At 40.4% G+C, this 19,985-nt stretch overlaps 1 protein-coding gene across 1 annotated transcript; it reads right to left on the bottom strand.

Moving 5' to 3' along the window:
- Window positions 1-1,110: 1,110 nt before the first annotated feature.
- Window positions 1,111-19,180, bottom strand: LOC115260748 (probable peptidoglycan muropeptide transporter SLC46). The gene is made up of 4 exons (XM_062845730.1): window positions 18,890-19,180; window positions 18,546-18,818; window positions 2,451-3,441; window positions 1,111-2,390 (listed from the first exon to the last, which is right to left on the bottom strand). Exons 1-4 carry the CDS (start codon window positions 19,026-19,028, stop codon window positions 2,345-2,347), a joined length of 1,449 nt encoding a protein of 482 aa, XP_062701714.1. The 5' UTR covers window positions 19,029-19,180; the 3' UTR covers window positions 1,111-2,344.
- Window positions 19,181-19,985: the final 805 nt, after the last annotated feature.

Genomic DNA, 19,985 nt, shown 5'->3' with positions numbered 1-19,985 from the left:
GTGAGTCCGGGCGCAGCCTCTCCATATTGGAGCATTGGAGCATCTCCGTATTCCAGCATTGGAAGCATGACTTGTTAGTAGACGGCCAGCTTGGTTGCGATGGAGAGCTTTGTTCGTCGGTTGATTAAGGGGTACAGTCTTCTAAGCATGATGATGCTTTTGGTTACCCGATCGTCAATGTGTGGCCGGAAGAGCAGTTTAGAGTCGATCAGCAGACCTAGATAGCGTGCGACACTGACCCAGTCGACTTTGTTGTCCAGTATTCTTATTTTGCATTGGCGGACGCGGTGTACACACTTAATCTCCAAATTTGGTCTCAGTAAAGTAAAATAACGAGCTCAATCGGTAAAGCTAGTTTTTGCTGGAAAGTCGTTAAAAAGTGACAGTTCATTAAAAATGTGTCGTTCAAATTACCGAAATTCAGGGATTCACGTGAATTACAGAATCTCGGCAATACATTTTGCGATACCAATCGGCAATCGATCTATATTGCTGAGCTTCTGTAAACTGCAACTGTCAAAAACTTACAGGGGATACTCAAAATAACTGGGACAAGTAAAATTTTCATTTTTCAAAAAATGTTCAACTAGCTGTAACTTTTTTAAAAGGGCATCACATACTCTCAATTTTTTACTGTAACTTCATCAACTAGTTTTGTATCAGTGGTCCAAATTTGGAAAATCTCGGGCTATTCTACACGAAGTTAGAATGATTCTAGAAAGAGGTATAATTATCGAATAGTCAACTTTGAGCTGTTATATCTCCGGATTCAATAAACCGAATGCAATGAAATTTTGATCATTTATGACCAATATTATGAACTTTGAAAAACATTTGACTTAATTTAAAATATTTGATAAGAAAAAAGGTTATAGCGAGTTCAGTGAAGAGAATTGTCAGACAAAAGAGGCACAAAACAAGCAACAAAGAAGGTGCGACCACAGACAAACAGACGTAACTCTTGAAGGAAATCCATCAAACATTTTTGTCCGGCGTCTTTTACATGAGCACACTGCCACCTGTTGGTATAACCGCGCGAGACACTGTCGGCCATGATGGATTTCGGTTTGACGATTGCTATCACGCACACAACTACACAAATCGCCTGTAATTGAGTTGTCCAAAAAATGTCTCACGAAACCTAATGCAAGCCTATCCATATACGTGAGAACAAAAGATGTTTACAAAGTTCTTACAGATAGATTAACACGGGAAATCTGAACACAAACCACTACCACACAGGAATTTGGATTGGTCAATGTTCGTTTGCATCTTTCAGCAACGTGTACACTGGCAAACGTCAAAGCGATCGAACACTAGCACCTCTGGTGGAAGAATCGCGCAAATGAAATGAAATTTGAATTGATCGTTAAATGTATGCGCCAAGCCGTTTTGAAGAGTGTTACGTCTGTTTGTCTGTGGTGCGACGATTACTCTTTATCCCTACTGGTAACAGATAATGACATGATCTCGAATTTTTTTGTTGCAGACAAAACGGAAGCTGAATTTGTTGCGTACTTTTCAACTCGTGAATAATCAATTATTGCTAATCCAAAGTCGAAACTGTTTGATGATAGAGCTTCACCAGAGCTGCAGTGTTTACCGACTCGAAGTTACCGTTCGAAAATCGCAATACAAGGCTTGAAAATCTCTAAACTCGTGGTGTTCGATGTTAATCCCATAATTTTCAAGTTGAGACAAACTTATGTCGCATGGGTTTGTTTGTCGCAACAAATACAGGTTGCGACATTGTCATTATTGTTGCGCGATGGTTGAATTTTGATTCACTGAGCGAGTTCATTCATTCCATGTTTTTTTGGTAAATTTATCTATTTTTCATATGCATCCCATTACTTTTTCCATTTAATGCCAGCCATTTGGTTCCTTTCCTTCGAAACATAAATATATTCAAGTCAATTAGAGTGAATTTTAATGAACTATAATTACTATCTCGAATTTTAAAATAATAATGAAGTTTTGGATAAATTGGTGTTATATTAGAAAAATAATCTAATCGTTATAATTTTCTTTCGTATAAAGAATTTAAAGTTTAGTCAAAAGTTTTTAATAGTTCGTTATATTAGTCATAAATGATCAAGATTTCATTGCATTCGGTTTGTTGAATCAGTTGAAACAGCTTAAAGTTGGCTATCGGATGGCTATGGTAGCCTATGATAGCTATGGTAGCGTTCAATAAGGTTTCTCCACTCCTTATAATGCTGCTTGGTATTACCAACTTTATTGATTATATTGCGCTTTATCAACAGCAATGTTGGTAAAGGGTCAACATTACGAAACTAATTGTTTTATTTTGACTATTTATTTGATATCAAAACTGTCTAGATCACAAATTTGTTCTATGCCTCCGTTTTAGTAAATGTCGACAAATTCTGAAAATAAAGCAAATATTATATGTACAACTGCATATTTTCTATTCATACAAACTTTACCCTATCAGAAGAAGGTTGATTCCAAAGATTCCACACGTCACAAAGAGATACGTCGAAGGTACATCATCGATGGTTCTGTTGTATATGAAGGTGAACAGAAAAACCGATATCAGAGGTGTAATGGCCTTCACCGACAGATCCATGGAGTAGCTTTTTCCAATGTCATCTTTCGGAAGGATGCTGGATAGAATGGACCTTATTGCCGCTCCGTCTACACCCTTCAACGGGGTCATCAACGTCGTGAGGTACAACTGCCAGCCTTCTTGTGCGAACCCTTTGATGAGGTAGTCTCCAAGTTGATTCATCGTTGATAAAGCCAAGAGACTCAAATCTGAAATATTAAACCATTTTTTCAGCAGTCCAATGCCAAACAGGTTCCCCAGCATGATGAGTCCGAGTTCAGCGGATAACCAAAATCCGTAGTTTACTGCATCCCATCCGAATTGCCTTCTAGTGTATAGGAAGAATAGCTGACGTCCCGCAACGGCGAACTCCACCAAACCACCAACGGATATCAAAAGCCACGTGATCGCTCGTTCGTAATTTGGCCTCGACTTAGTAAACGTTTGGAACATTTCCAGTAATAGATTGATATTGAAGATCTCCTTGATTTTGTCTCTTCTGGAAAGTGTACCTTCAGTGGCGATAGTTTCTTTCGTAATCACAGCCAAGTATACAATACTGGCAAACATGGCTGCCGCCGAGATCGAAAACATCACAGTCGCGGAAACGCAATCGATCATGTAACTGCTAGCCAGCAATCCAAGAAGAACACCAAACATCGTACATCCTTGCAAAGCTCCCATACGCAGGGTTCGGTTGCTCCAGTGGGTTACGTCACTCATGTAGCTGAAAATGCCAGCGTTGAACACCGAAAAACCACCGGAGAGTGATACCGGAATGTTGGCCACAACGTACCACCATGGAGACAGTACGTAGTAGGAGGACATGTAGCACACCCAAGCGACTAGGACCTCCGAAATCAGGTAGCCTGTAATAGATGAATATGGGATAGGAATGAAACTGGGTATGATACGTATGGTTTTTATTTTGGATCTAGATTCAATCAAATGTTAGTGACAATATAAAGAAGAGTTTTACAGGTACACGCTAAGAAAATGTTACTCTAAAATGAGTAAGATTCACACAAAACTGAGCTAAACTGGAACAGCTCAAAAAATGAGTAAATTGCATTTGCAGCGATAGCGCTGTCCCAAGTGCAAAAATCCAACTGGATCAAGCCGTATAATATTCTCGCTGTTCGTCTGGTTGTCGCCGTTGAACTCAGTATTTGACCCTTTGAAGGCGGATTTTTTCCAAGCATTATTAATGAGTTTTTTCTACGTATTTCTGTGGTTTTGGTGCTTAACAGCATAGAAAGGGTAGAATATGATGTAGAGTATTTTTTCTGGATATCATAAGTCATCCAAACAGTTCTTGAGTTCAGATCCTAAAGTCTACGGGTTAACGGTAACATATTTCATTATGCAAAGCTACGATTTGTAATCTATCTTGTTCAGTAGGTCTTCTGAAATTTCGAATGACAGTATCAGATCAGTTGGGATATCCTAGGTCATACAAACTGTTCTTGGGTTTAGATCCTAATGTCTACGGGTGTAATAGTAACTTCTTACATTATACAAAGCTACTATATGTAATCTATCATGTCTAGTAAATTTTCTGAATGCTCAATGGATATCATCAGATTGGCAGGGGTCATCCAAACTATTTTGATGCTTAAAATCTAGCATCTAAAGTAATTTAAGTTTCTGTTTCTGGCTATATAGAGTCATGTTGCATAACACGGCGTTAGCGCGTTTATTTATTTATTTATTTATTTCGTCAACCGTTTGTAGACTACATACATACATAATTTGTTCTATATTCTATTGTATCGTACAGAGTTGAAATATTGTTTTAACTTTACGCGAGACATGGTCAAGTCGATAGATTCGTAATGCTTATTATAAATTAACATCATTCTATTGATTGGGCTGAATTTCGCATAATTTGTACGATGATGACTGATCGCAAATATGTTTCGATTTCTTAATTGTCGAGTCGGAGTATAAAAATTAAAACAGAATAGCAGATTGCTGCAATCTACACGTTGCGAAACAATGTCATTTACAAATGTTATCATAGCATATTCACGACGTTCCTTTAAAGTTTGTATGTTTATTAGCATACAACGTGATTCATAAGAAGGAAGTGGAAAAGTTGTCCATCTCAGTTTACGTAGAGCAAATAGCAAAAATTTCTTCTGCACCGATTCTATGCGTTCTTCATGAGTTTTCATAAATGGGGACCAAACAATACTACAATATTCAAGAATCGATCTCACATAAGAAATGTACAATGTTTTGATAGTGTATGGATCGTTAAAGTTGATACTAAATCGCTTTATGAACCCCAGCATGTTGGTAGCTTTATGAATTATTGTATTGTAATGATCGATAAAACTCATTTTAGTATCTAAGATCACACCTAAGTCTCTAACTCTTTCACATCGTTCAACGATTTGATCCCCTAAGGTCACACTAGTTATATGCTGGTTCCTTTTTCTACTAAAGGTGATAGAATTACATTTTTTAACGTTTAACTGAAGCAAACTTTTATTACACCATATGTAGAACAAACGTATTTCGTTTAGATATATACTAGTGTCTTCTTCACTTTTGATTTCCATGAAAATCTTCATATCATCTGCATAAATTAATATCTTTGAATGCTTGAATATATAATATGCGTCGTTCACATATAAAATGAAAAGAAGAGGACCTAAATGTGAACCCTGGGGGACACCAGACGTTACATTAATGGGTTGAGATTTGCTACCTTCGAAACGTACTGTTTGTTGTCTATTTGTTAAATATGATTGAATCCAAGAAAGCAGTTTATCATCAATTCCTATTTTCGAGAGTTTGAACAGCAATAAAGGGATATCTATGCGGTCAAAAGCTTTACTAAAATCAGTATATAGAGCCTCCACATAATTGCCGTGGTCCATAGCATTTACTGTGAAATTTACAAACTCTAGCAGGTTAGTTGCAGTTGAGCGGCCCTTGAAAAACCCGTGTTGAGAATTCGTTATTCTGTTTTTCACTTGATTAAACATTTTTTTATTAACAATGGATTCAAACAGTTTTGGGATACAAGAAATAATTGCAATTCCACGGTAATTTCGTATGTCGGACTTTTTTCCCGATTTGTATATAGGGATTAAAAATGAGTTTTTCCAAATACTGGGAAATGCAGATAATTCAAGGGACATGTTAAATAGCCAAAATAGAGGAGATGTCAACTCAATTGCAAGAGTTTTCATAAATATTGGGGGAATTCCGTCCGGTCCTGATCCTTTTGAAGCGTTCAAACTTTTTAAACCTGTTAAAACGTCCTCCACATTGATATGACTTACATGAACATCTCTTGAAAATGAGGGCATGAATGAAAAATATTCTAGATCACGATCATTCTCGGAGAAAGTCGTATAGATATCTTGGAAAAATATAGCGAAGAGATCGCAAATCTCCTTAGAGGTTTCAGCCGTTTTTTCATCTAATATCATTTTTGAGGGGAAATTACTTGACTTTGATTTAGTCTTAACATAATTGAAGAAATTTTTTGGACAAGACTTGATTTCGTTCTCAGTTTTCGCATTATACTCTTCGAGTGTTATACTGATGGCTGTATTTAATTGGTCACATATTTCCAAATATTTTTGTAGATTTTCATCAGTGTTATTCTTCTTATACATTTTGTGAGCTTTTTGCTTCCGGTTTCTTAAATTTATGATATTTTTGTTGAACCAGACTGGATGTTTAAAATTTCCATGACGCCTTTTCATTTTAGTAGGAACTTCTTTGTCGATTATTTCATATAATATTTTATAGAAGGTACCAACCGCATTTTCAATATTATCTTCACTTTTCAAGATTGATTGCCAGTCTACCACATTTAATTTATGCTTTATGTTGTCATAGTTTGCTTTATGGTATTCGAATACTTCCTCATATTCATAGTCATTAGATCTCGGAATGTTGTGGACGAATAGAGAATATTCTATGGCAGTATGAAATGCTTCATTTTTCCATAGAGGAGAAACACATGCATTAACGCAGAAATCCTCGTTAACATTGGTCAATAATAAATCCAGGTAACAATTTTGTTGATTTTTTACATTATTTATTTGATTTAATCCCATAATGGCAATTTTGTCGAACACAAATTGTAATGTTTCGTTGTCCCCAACAACTGGTAACAAAATACCTTCGTTGTCTATGTCTGGTATAAAATCAGCATTGCGTTGATTAAAATCACCGTATATGTGGAGTTTTATTTCTGGGGGTAGCTGTGATAAAATTTCGTCAGCGTTAGCGAAAAAGACTTCATATGCCGTTTTATTTGCAAAATCTGGAGGAAAATAAACTGATGCAAATACATGTGTTTCACCCGCAATACAAGTTTTAACCCAAACATGTTCAAACTCCTCGTTATCGTTAGCGTTAGCGAAGTTACGGTATACTTCGTAGATTGGATACCGTAAACCGGGGTGTAATTGATCAGCGGGGTGAAATTGATCATTCGGGTACTACACTGTAATTCCATATAAGAAACTCTTAAGCGTCGTAATAATCTTAATTTTTTTACGTCATCTGGTTCGTAGATGTCTAAAGATGAGTGTAGACTTTTATTTTTTAGAAAAAAAGTTAGTTTTACCTTAATTTTTTATGAATTTGCAATGTATTTCTCATTTAGCTAAAATCCTTGCTACTAAACAATCGGTTGCTAATAGGACTTCCCGTAAATTCTATGTTTTAACATTTTTGTGGAGCCTTGGTTGGGAAGTTTTGTAGCTAATGAGAACATGAAATAGTTAAAAATAAGTTCTTTTCATGATGAAATAGTCAATTATTGTGATAGAAAACACTTATTTCAAATGAAATTGCCTACCTTTAGGCGTTTAAGGGGAAATTTCAACATCTAATTTTGCATTTAAAGCATTAAATTCACTAGTTGTAAGATTTTAAACGCGTTATTCGGTTTTAGAAGAGCAAAATTAAGCGGAGAAGGATATTTTCCTTTCCAACCGATGCTTAATAGTATACTGATCAATTTCGCCCCAAAGGGGCATTTCCAGTTTTTCGATATTTGGAGTTATTTAACTTAAAGTTTAAATTTGTTGAACAAAATTCTGTTACATGGTTCCATGGAGATCCACTGGGTACTGGTTTTACAGAAATTCTTTTGGCAATATTTGAATTGACACTGATGTTATCCGCAAAAGTTGTTTTAAAGTGATCAATTTGACCCCGGATTACGGTACTAACAACATTCATGTACCCTTTGCTAATCTTGCTCGGATTGAGTCATGTTGCATAACACGGCGTAACAAAAATTAACTTTTGGTCTGTTTCGAGGGCAAACGTATGTGTATCTGACCGATTTTGGGCCGCTGAATCCGAATACGGGCTCAGACTTGCTCCAGCACGTCACAGCACAGCTACACCTCGATTTATAGGGCAAAATATGCGATATTGGGCTCTTTTTACTGCAAGCGATTAACCATGGATTTTTATAAGCAATCAAAAGGAAAATTGGTAAATTAACATCTAAATTAACGACTCATGCAAAATATTTCGTTTTATCGAATCGAGTTTGATAGTTTTAAGTGATTTATGTAAGGTACGATATTTCCCATACAAGTCACTCTCCATAATTTGCATGCAAGTTTACTTACTAACATAAAATAGTTAAATCTATCAAATTTGATTTGGTCAAACGAAATATTTTGCATGAGTCGTTAATTTAGATGTTAATTGACCAATTTATCATTTGATTGCTCAAAAAAAAAAAAAAATATTTTCATGCTTGCAATCAAAAAAGCCCAAAATCGCATATTTTGCCTTATAATTTGAGGTTACAGTAAAAATTTAAGCTCCATCGGATCATTGATTACGGAAATAGAGATGTATGAAGGGAGCAACTTTGCTGAAAAAAATAAAACAAAAATCGATTCCAAAACGACAGCCTTGTATGGAAAGTCGAAAAAATGACCGCTCTACTGTATTTTTTTCCTTCGCGTTTTCGAACTCAAGACATGATTCTACACTAAAAATGATCATCAGCTTACCGAGTTCAAAAATGCTGCAAACTAGTGTTATGGTTCATTATGTATCATTATTTAGTGTAACAGGCTAGCATTGCAAGTGAAGATATAAAGTTGTGTATTCCATGAAAGATTGGATGACCTCAGTTATCATAAATCTATCATGAAGCGACCCTTGAGAGTTAAGAGGTTCATGGATCCTATTTGGTTGTATTACGTTACTATTTAACACGAAATCACCTCATGTTACAGTGGATGTTATCATCAACTAAGCACAGTAAGGAGGGTCCATCATATCCCAAAAAATATATAACAGCGCTTATTGTCTCTCGAACTACATTGATAAATACAGTGGATGTAATACTAGTTAGAACTAGTAAAAGCTATTATCATAAGTGTTGACCTGAAGCTATGGTCTCCGAAGTAGTTTGGTTGATCTGGAGTATATCAAAACTATACAGGTCGGACTCGATTATCCGGAGTCGGGTTCACATGCTTCTCAAACATATATCTGGGTAACGGAACGCTCTATAAAGCTGAAATTTTGACAGTTTGTCAAGCCAACTTTGATTATTGATCAGTCAAAATTTCAGCTTCTTACAGCATTCCGTTTGTGAGATTTTACTATGGGAAGCGCCAGAACCCGACTCCGGATAATCGAGTCCGACCTGTATTGGAATGACTCATGAAATGCCAGAGGGATAACAGATTACAGCACATTTAGATGTGTAATGTTAGAGTTCATTGTGAGAATAACTACGGTAACTGTCAAGAGCTAAACTTCAGGACAGTTTGGACGAACCTTAAGGCTCGAATTAGAACAGCATATTCTCCAAAAATGAAAAAGCACTTTTCTCCAGAATAACGAAAAAGCGAACAAAACCACCGTGTCCGATTGTCATAATTCACTAAATAAACAATCGGACATTCTCATTTTCTTCAACTTGTGGATCATTTTGGGAAAAAGTGCTTTTTTAGTTCTGGAACATTTGCCATTCTCAATTGAGCCTTAACGCCCAAAAACTTCATAAAAATATATAGTAGACTTCAGCATGGTCCAGTAACCACGATTGATTATGCAACGTTACTCGGTATATCAGATATGACTACTGTAACGAGTGTAGACCTGAAGTTCTGAACTCCAAGGTAATTTGGCTGACCTGGGATATTCCTATAGTGTCTCTTTTTTTTTATTTCTTGTTGGGTATATAAGTCACTGCGACCAGTTTTTAGATCTATTGTGACAAATGCCCCAGTTTTATTTAGGTATGTCAAGTTGACGTATTACCATTGGAGTTAGCAATAATAATTAGACCTTAACTGTAAGCATGATCCCAACACGGTGCTACAGTTCGGATGAACTGTACTACCGTATTGGCGTTTGTTCTTCAAACATCAAAGGGTTTCATCAGCCCCTTGTCGAAGAATCTAATTCTTTTAGCTGCAATTGCCGGACAACGGCACAACAAATGCTCCGAGCCTTCTGTATACATACATACATTTATTTGTTCAACATCATTAAGACAAGACATAACCAACAATAGTACGCCACAATACTCGGTTTGTGGCTGCCGATCTCCATCCTCGGTCGCGCCCAATGCTCACCAAGTCACGCTCCACCTGGTCCGCCCATCGTGCTCTCTGCGCTCCACGCCTTCTTGTGCCAACCGGATCCGTTGCAAACACCAGCTTTGCAGGGTTGTTGTCCGGCATTCTTGCAACATGCCCTGCCCACCGTATCCTTCCGGCTTTGGCCACCTTCTGGATGCTGGGTTCGCCGTAAAGTGCAGCGAGCTCGTGGTTCATTCTTCTCCGCCACACACCGTTCTCCTGCACACCGCCGAAGATCGTCCTTAGCACGCGTCGCTCGAAAACTCCGAGTGCTTGCAGGTCCTCCTCGAGCATGGTCCATGTCTCGTGCCCGTAGAGGATCACCGGTCTTATCAGCGTTTTGTACATGGTGCATTTGGTGCGTGGGTGAATCTTTTTCGACCGCAGTTTCTTCTGGAGCCCGTAGTAGGCCCGACTTCCGCTGATGATGCGCCTCCGAATTTCACGGCTCACGTTGTTGTCAGCCGTAAGTAAGGATCCGAGGTAGACGAATTCCTCCACCACCTCGAAAGTATCCCCGTCTATCGTAACATTCCTACCCAGACGGATCCGGTCGTTTTCGGTTCCGCCTACCAGCATGTACTTTGTTTTTGAGGCATTCACCACCAGTCCGACCTTTGCTGCTTCGCGTTTCAGGCGGGTGTACAGTTCTGCCACCGTTCCAAATGTTCTAGCGATAATGTCCATGTCGTCCGCAAAGCACACAAATTGACCGGATTTTGTGAAAATCGTTCCCCGGCTGTTGAGCCCGGCTCGTCGCATCACACCTTCCAGCGCGATGTTGAAGAGTAGACATGAGAGTCCGTCACCTTGTCGCAGTCCCCGGCGAGATACGAATGAACTGGATAGTTCACCCGAAACCCTTACGCAGTTTTGCACACCGTCCATCGTTGCTTTAATCAGTCTAGTCAGCTTCCCAGGAAAGCCGTTTTCGTCCATGATTCTCCATAGCTCTGCGCGGTCGATACTATCGTATGCCGCTTTGAAGTCGATGAACAGGTGGTGCGTTGGGACCTGGTATTCACGGCATTTCTGGAGGATTTGCCGTACGGTAAAGATCCGGTCCGTTGTCGACCGGCCGTCGATGAAGCCGGCTTGATAACTTCCCACGAACTCATTTGTTTTAGGTGACAGACGACGGAAGATGATCTGGGATAGCACTTTGTAGGCAGCATTCAAAATAGTGATCGCCCTGAAGTTCTCACATTCCAAATGGTCGCCTTTCTTGTGAATGGGGCAGATTACCCCTTCCTTCCACTGGTCCGGTAGCTGTTCGGTTTCCCAGATCCTGACTATCAGCCGATGCAGACAGGTGGCCAACTTTTCTGGGCCCATCTTGATGAGTTCAGCTGCGATACCATCCTTACCAGCTGCTTTGTTGGTTTTGAGCTGGTGAATGGCATCCTTAACTTCCCTCAGCGTGGGAGTTGGTTCATTTCCGTCCTCCGCTGCACTGGCGTCGTCGTTCCTTCCGTTGCCGTGGTCTCCCGTGCCTACGTTCTCCACGCCGTTCAGGTGCTGATCGAAGTGCTGCTTCCACCTTTCGATCACCTCACGTCCATCCGTCAAGAGGCCTCCGTCTTTATCCCTGCATATTTCGGCTCGCGGCACGAAGCCGTTGCGGGATGCGTTGAGCTTCTGATAGAACTTCCGTGTTTCTTGGGAACGGCACAGCAGTTCCATTTCTTCACACTCCGCTTCTTCCAGGCGGCGCTTTTTCTCCCGAAAGAGGCGGGTCTGCTGTTTCCGCTTCTGTTTGTAACGTTCCACGTTCTGTCGAGTCCCTTGCTGCAGCATTACCACCCTCGCTGCGTTCTTCTCCTCGAAAACCGTTCTGCACTCTTCGTCGAACCATTCGTTCCGTCGATTCCGTTCCACATACCCGATGGTGCTCTCGGCTGCGTCGTTGGTGGTTGCTTTCACTGTACTCCAGCAGTCCTCTAGAGGGGCCACATCGAGCTCGCCCTCGTCTGGCAACGCGGCTTCGAGATTCTGCGCGTATGCTGAGGCAACATCCGGTTGCTTCAGTCGCTCTAGGTTGTACCGTGGCGGTCGCCGGTACCGTACATTGTTGATGACGGAGAGTTTTGGGCGCAGTTTGACCATCACCAGATAGTGGTCGGAGTCGATGTTGGCGCCACGATAGGTCCTGACGTCGATAATGTCGGAGAAGTGCCGTCCGTCAATCAGAACGTGGTCGATTTGGGATTCCGTCTGCTGTGGTTATCTCCAGGTGTAACGATAAGGGAGGCTGTGTTGGAAAAAGGTGCTACGTATGGCCATATTTTTGGAGGCGGCGAAATCAATGAGTCGTAGGCCGTTTTCGTTCGTCTGCTGGTGGGCACTGAACTTACCAATCGTCGGTCTGAATTCCTCCTCCTGGCCTACCTGAGCGTTTAAATCACCTATGATGATCTTGACGTCGTGACTTGGGCAGCGATCGTACTCGCGTTCGAGCTGCGCGTAAAATGCGTCCTTGTCATCATCAGTACTTCCGGAGTGTGGGCTGTGCACGTTTATTATGCTGAAGTTGAAGAATCGGCCTTTGATCCTCAACCTGCACATTCTTTCGTCGATCGGCCACCAACCGATCACGCGCCTCTGCATATCACCCATCACGATGAAAGCTGTTCCCAGCTCGCGTGTGTTGCCGCAGCTCTGGTAGATGGTATGATTACCTCTAAACGTTCGCGCCATGGATCCTGTCCAACACACCTCCTGCAGCGCTACGATGCCGAACCCGCGGTCCTTCAGTAGATCGGCGAGTATGCGGGTGCTCCCAATGAAGTTGAGAGATCGGCAGTTCCACGTACCGAGTTTCCAATCGCAAGTCCTTTTTGTTCACTGGGGTCGTTGCCGTTGGTCTCGGTTCGTATTATTCTGTTGCTGATTTTCCGTTACAATGGTTTTTTACGGCTGGCTCGTAGGGCCTGACTCCAACCCCCTACTTTCCGGAGGACCATAGTGCACAGTTGAGCTTAGAGTCCTTCCCTGGCACTCGGACGTAGATCAGCCGCCCCTAACATGGGGATCAGACGCTGTTGTGAGCCGCTCCTCCTGGAGAACAGACGCTCAGGTTTGCCGAAGCAAACCCCCCCTTCCCTGTCAGCCTACGACCAAAGTTCCCACCGGGGTTGGTTACCCGATCTTCCCTAAGGTTGCTCATAGTTTCCGGCCGGTACCGCGTGGAGGTAGGGATAGGAGTTGCTGGGCAGAGGCTAGTGGATCACAATGGGATCTGAATTGCGCAGCATACCCAGCCTTTACCGTGCCCGAGCCTTCTGTATCTATGCCGCAAAAGCGGCATACATCATCTTGAAGTTTTCCAATTAGCTTCAGATGATACCGGTTCGGACAATGACCTGTTAGAAGGCCCGTAAAAGAACTCAAATCTTTTTAAGATAGTTCCAAAATTTTGCGAGTGTTTGAAACGTCCGGCTTTATGAAACGTTTCGACTGTCTCGCAAAAGTGGTGTTTTTTCCAGTTGGATTTTATTTTCTCATGTTCCCATGATTTAAACTCCATTCTGAGAGCACAACCAGACACACCACAAAATGGTGCTGGCCCAATGAATTGATGAGACGATCCAAGTCTTGCTAACATATCGGCTTGTTCGTTTCCTTCAATTTCACAGTGCCCTGGAACCCAAAATAGCTTCACCTGATTTCGGAAAGCTAATTGTTGAAGTGACTGAATACCTTGCTGAATACACTCCCAAACATGTTTAGAAGTGCATGTTGCTGATTTCAAAGCATTTAGAGCTGCTTGGCTATCAGACACATGCAAATTGTTGAATGTCTGTAGTTTCTACGTAAGCAAATATTACTGCATTCTAAAATCGCCTGGATTTCAGCTTGAAAAACTGTAGGCCATTTGCCCATAGGGATTGATATTTTGATCCCGAGGCCAGTAACTCCAGCACCTACTTGACCGTTCAGTTTTGAACCATCGGTGTAAAATACGACTGATCCTGGGTGTAGTTCTGGGCCACCATTTGTCCACAGATTTCGCCCAGAATTAATCACTTCAAAAGAGCGATCAAAATTGTATCTTTTGTTCATCCAATCACTGTTATTTACGATTAAAGAGCCGATACTAATTGTTTTCAAAATACTGAGATGCCCTCTTAGGTCACCCTCAAAGAGTTGTGTAGTTCTATTGTGCTTCAATACACTCTTTGCAGCCTCTAATTGAACAAATTGATGCAGTGGAAGTAGGTGAAGTAAAGTGGCAAGCGCTTTAGACGGTGTACTTCGCATTGCACCAGTAATTGAAAGAGTAGCTAATCTTTGAAGTTTTTCCAGCTTCTTTTGGGCTAATCTTTCATTTGTTTTAGGCCACCAGACTCATAGGTAGCTCTGGGTCTCACAATTGCCGAGTAAATCCAGTGGATCATTTTCAGTTTCAATCCCCATTTTTTACCAAAAGTTTTCTTACTGATCTATCCCAAGTAAGACACATGTTATATAAAAGTAACGACAGCGCAGGTTTTGGTTGTATAGAAGTTTATTTTACGTTATTTCAACACAATGTTAGAATTACATAAAATAAACTTCTAAACAACCAAAACTTGCGCTGTCGTAACACTATTATAACATGTGTGCTGCTTGGGATAGAGCACTTGTAGCTTTACCAACTACCTGCTCAAGATGTAAGTTCCAATTTTGTTTGCTGTCAAGTTATACTCCAAGATACTCGACTGTATTTGAAAATTCCAAAAAAGTTCCTTTCAATTTTAAGTTAGTAATTGATAACTTTCTCCGTCGTGTAAACGGCACGATCGTGGCTTTAGAAGGATTTATGTTCAATCCTTCCTTATCGCACCACGAGGAGACTAGATTTAAGGCAGTTTGCATTCTGTTAGCGATAACGTTGTCATATTTACCACGTATAAGTATGACTATGTCAACAGAGAAGCCAATTACTTCGAAGCCCTGTGCTTCCAGTTTTTTGAGCAGATCATCAACTATCAAAGACCACAATAGAGGTGATAGCACGCCTCCTTGTGGGCACCCTTTAACTGCTCTAACGGTAATAAATGAGCTGCCAAGGTTAGATGATATCTCTCTTTTTGATAACATTTCTCCAGTCCAATCAACAATGCGTCTGTCAAAACCATGTCTTGACATAGCATTCTTCATTGAATCGTAAGATGTATTATCGAACGCTCCTTCAATGTCAAGAAACGCAGCAAGTGAAATCTCCTTTGCTTCAAAGGATCTTTCCAATTTTGTAACCAGCTTATGTCACTGAAGATTTGCCCTCTTGATATGCAAATTGATTTTGGCTCAATGGGCTTTTAGTTAAATATGACGATTTTATATACTCGCCTAGTATTTTTTCCATTGTTTTCAACATAATGGACGATAAACTTATAGGTCTGAAGGATTTTGGCGATGATTTATCCTTCTTATTTGCCTTTGGGATAAAAGTGACTCGCACTTCTCTCCAAGCTGTAGCTGTATGGCTTAATGATAAGGTTAATTGGAACAACTTGGTTAAGGTAGGTGTTAAGATTTCTTTACCCTTCTGCAGTAGTACAGGAAAAATTCCATCCCTACCTGGCGCTTTGAAGGGCTCAAAGGAATCAATCATCCATTTGACCTTTTGTTCAGTAATAATTTGATCGGCCAGAATGCATGCATCACTCCTGGCACCTTCTAACCCAGTTGATTCATCATCTTCATGAATATATCTCCTGGTTTAATTAGTCCCAGTTTGTGATATAGATGTATTCTGGTCTTCAGTGAAAGCAACAATAGAACACGGAAAATGTGTTTTCATCATTGTTTCTAAGATTTATTCGGAGCCCTTCGTAAAAGAACCGTCTTCTTTTTTAAGAGTTCCAAGACCTATTGAATGATCTTTAGCGACGACTTTTTGCAATCTACCAACAATCGGAGTAATTTCAATGTTTTCACATGTGTGCCTCCAATTTATCCTCTTCGACCTTCGGATTTCCCTGTTATAAATTGTGAGGGACTCTTTGTATTGTTCCCACTCTTGTGTTCTTTTAGCCCGGTTAAATAATTCCCGGGTTTTCTGCCGCAGTTTTTGCAGTTTACTATTCCACCAAGGAACATCTCTATTTGAAGAGCGTTTCTTTGGTGCACAACTGTCATGAAAAGCATGTTTAATTATGCTCGAAAGTGTCGAAGCGCTTTCTTCAAGTTCATGACGAGAATTTGGAATGTAATTTAAGTTATCCATTCCCGATAATAATTTCGAGGTATAAATCTCCTAGTTAGTTTTCCTGGGATTTCTTGTAGTTTTTATGAGTTGACAGCCAGCCTCATATTCAAACAGTATATGCTTGTGATCAGATAAAGAAATTTCCTCTGAAACATGCCAATTTTTGTTTTTTTTTCCGAAAGTTTTGGGCTACACGATGTCAAATCCAAAACTTCCTGCCTTATATTATAGTGTCTCGACATTTGAAATTTCAAGAGCTACATGGATCCTAGCAGACTATGCAATGCTATTATTTATGGCGAAAACACATACAGTTGTTCTTGTAGATCTAAAGGACTTCATTTTAGGACAGTTTAGATGACCCTGAATGTTCCAAAAGTTCATAATAATATCAAGTAGACTTCAGATTGGTCCAGTAACCGTGGTTGGTTATGAAACGTTACTTAGTATAACAGATATAGCTGCTGTTACTAGTGTAGACCTGAAGTACTACACTCAAAGGTAGTTTAGCTGACCTGGAACATCCTTATCTATATATATAAAAATGAGTTTGAAGTTCCTTTGAGGCAACAAAACTCAGGAATGGCTGAACCGATCAGGCTGATGCTTGAACTGTTTGATTCGTTTTCAAGGTGGCTGTGTTTATATGTACAAAAAGTTACGAAAATCAACTAGAAAAGTAACAAAATTGAAAAAGAACTGATTTTCTATGAGCTGGGAAAGAAATCAACACGACCGAAATGAAATCAATCTAGAGTGCGGTGCTATTTTGAGCTCAACAGTTGTCAAACCACCACAAGACGGCAAGACAAAGTTTGCCCGGACAGCTAGTAGTGTATAAATGACATTGTGGATTCAAAGAGCTTCACTGATCCCTGAGTACTGTTATATTTGTCAAATACACATAAAATTATCCTTGTAGATTCGAAGGACTCTACAGAACAGTTTGGAACACCTAGAACATCCCAGAATATAAAACAACTTTCGATATTCTTGGCGAAGGCTGAATGAATACATATGAACGTAATCCATATACAAATTATGCCTTTAGAACAACTGGTATGTCAATTATTTCGTTTCTCCAAGCTTTTTGGTGTTCAGGATATTTTATGATATCAGTAAAATCTTAAATACAAATATTTCCATTTGCTCCTAATAGAAGACTCAATTTGCCAAATTTTTGCCGAAGACAGAATTCTGATTTATTTAAGAACATTCAGAATTCATACGCCATTTCTATGTTGGGGTCATATATAACCCCACCGGCTCCAAAGGATTAAGTTCGTCGTCTCCAATCTCCACCGCAGGGCATCCGGCGGCATTCTATAAGTCTCCTGCGGAAAATTCTGTCGCTGCTCGACCGGCCCACGCATTATTTATCCGACGATTATTGGTTTGCCGCCCAGTTGGTTTGCCGATTATAAACCTGTCGGATTATGCGAAAACCCTCCAGAATCTGACAGAAAGAAGATCGACAGACTCACCGAACGTCGAAAGGCAAACGCCGGATAGACAGTAACGGAGCGGAGGCCAAGACGGAACAGTGAAGTTTGTTGAACAGCGACTGGACAGGACTTGATGACTGCTGAATGAACATCAGCAACCATACATGATATTGTTCTACCGCACGAAACTGACAGTAGATCGTTGGAAGGACAGGAACGGATACCGGACATGACAGCAGGTTTGATGAACAGTGACCGGTAAGGACTTGATCTTCGACGAGTGACCAACTGATGACCGTTGGTTGACCAAGAACGGATACCGAACTTGGAAGCATAATTGACGAAAAGTTACAGAACTTGACATTCGACAATTGATTGATTTGTCTTTATTTAAGAAATTTTCAGCCTTTGGCTGGTTCGTCTCTTCCCCTTCGACAAGTGATCGGCCGATATGCAGCCAGTTGAGTAGGGGCGAGTACCAGACACGGTAGAATTTGAGCCTTGACTCGACGATGATCAGGCGTACAACGGGAAGCACACGGCGAAACGGGATTTTTTTTTCTGAGACTGGTGATTAATGAGATAATCTGTAGCTTCTTGAACTACCAAACAACTATGTCAAATAAACTATCTTTCTTTTTAATCTTTTCTTTTTTGTTCACCATGAATTCTAACTATCTTCAGCACGGCGTGTTAAGCCACATCCCTGATCATATCACACAAATCTTACACATTACCCGTCGAAGCGATCGCAATCACGGGCTTCCGGCCAAACTTATCCGACCACGGTCCGAGAAACAGTGCCACCAAAGCAGGAACAACTGAAGTCAGTAGCACAATGGTCATCGTAACGGTAGCTGCATAAGGTTGCACTTTCTGCTCAAGATAGATCGCCAGCGTTTCATTGTCGGAAGCTCCGGTCTGCTTCATTATAGAGCACGATTCCTCATCAGGCCCATCGAGCGTCACTAAACACGTTTGATACACTATTTGATTGGTCAGTATGATCTCTATTGAGCAGGTGAGATAAAAGTTACATGTCACTTTCCGTTCCAATAGGCCCAAAATCGTATTATTTCACCAGAGAGGCTCCATCCAAAGCTGTGCATAAAAGCAACCGGCTCAACGGTAACATTGTGAATCCAACTGTCGTTGAAACTTTTCCGATGATCACTGTCCAATAGCGGACTAAGTTCTTCCTTCTTCCTAGACTTCTCCATTGCAACCGACCGACTGCAACTGAATGGGAGCGCGACTGAATCTAATCTGGTCACATCTTACATTTGAATCATCTTCGATTGTTTGTGAAACGGTCTGCGATCATGAATAATTATGCATCATCGCGCATCGGTGCGAATCAAGAATATTTCCAAAACACTCGTATGCATCGTTTAGCCGCAATTACTGAAGTCACTTTTGGATTGTGCCAAGCTCAAGCTCAAACGGCAGCTGATAGCAGAACGTTGCATGATGACGACGATGAGGTAATCTCCCAAAGAGAGACAGCTGGGTCTTCGGTAGAGATAGTCAATTGTGTGAAAGGCACGTGTGCGTACTGATACAGCTGGGAATATTAAACAAAAAACAATTTGATGTAGCTACCTTAATGAAAAAATAAAGTCTTTGTTCCCAGGCTGTATGCATTCTTAATCTTATGAAAATATTTTTTTGCAGAAAACATTCATTCGCAATTGCTGATACTTACGCATGATTGATTATACACATCACAAATGAACAAAAAGTAATAATTTATATTCTTATTGGTGTTATTTATGCTTCAGATTATTTTGCCAAACCGTCATCGTGGCGTAGTGGCTACACATTCACTTCATAAGTGAATGGTTATGGGTTCGATCCCAGCCCCGGCACTTGCTATTTTTCGTCAGTTACTCTTCCCCCTGAGAGCAGCTGACACCTGACCCTTTTCAGAGCACATGCTCTAACGGACCCGGTAACTTGAATAATGGCTATCGTCAAATCATAATGGACCTTATCCGATCTGGAAAAGGGACAAGGGTCTCCAGTTAGCCTAGTGGTTAAGGCTACACGGAGAAAAATATAAAGTCATGTCAATCATATTACGGGCCCAAACAAGCATATTTGTGCACTGACTTTTATATAATACTTTTTTGAGATTGTATCACGCATAATAAAACTGGACGAAGAATGATTGATGC

Source organism: Aedes albopictus, chromosome 1 (genome assembly GCF_035046485.1).
Source record: "Aedes albopictus strain Foshan chromosome 1, AalbF5, whole genome shotgun sequence".
Lineage (NCBI taxonomy): Eukaryota > Metazoa > Arthropoda > Insecta > Diptera > Culicidae > Aedes > Aedes albopictus.
Note: the sequence above shows the minus strand (reverse complement) of the source record. Positions and strands in the feature narration are given on the sequence as shown.

Coding starts and splice junctions, on each gene's coding strand:
- LOC115260748 (XM_062845730.1), bottom strand. CDS start 19,028: ATGGAGAAGTCTAGGAAGAAGGAAGAACTTAGTCCGCTATTGGACAGT. Junction 3,442..18,545: donor GATTGCGATCGCTTCGACGG/GTAATGTGTAAG, acceptor CATCTATTACAG/GCTACCTGATTTCGGAGGTC. Junction 2,391..2,450: donor ATCAACCTTCTTCTGATAGG/GTAAAGTTTGTA, acceptor CTTTATTTTCAG/AATTTGTCGACATTTACTAA.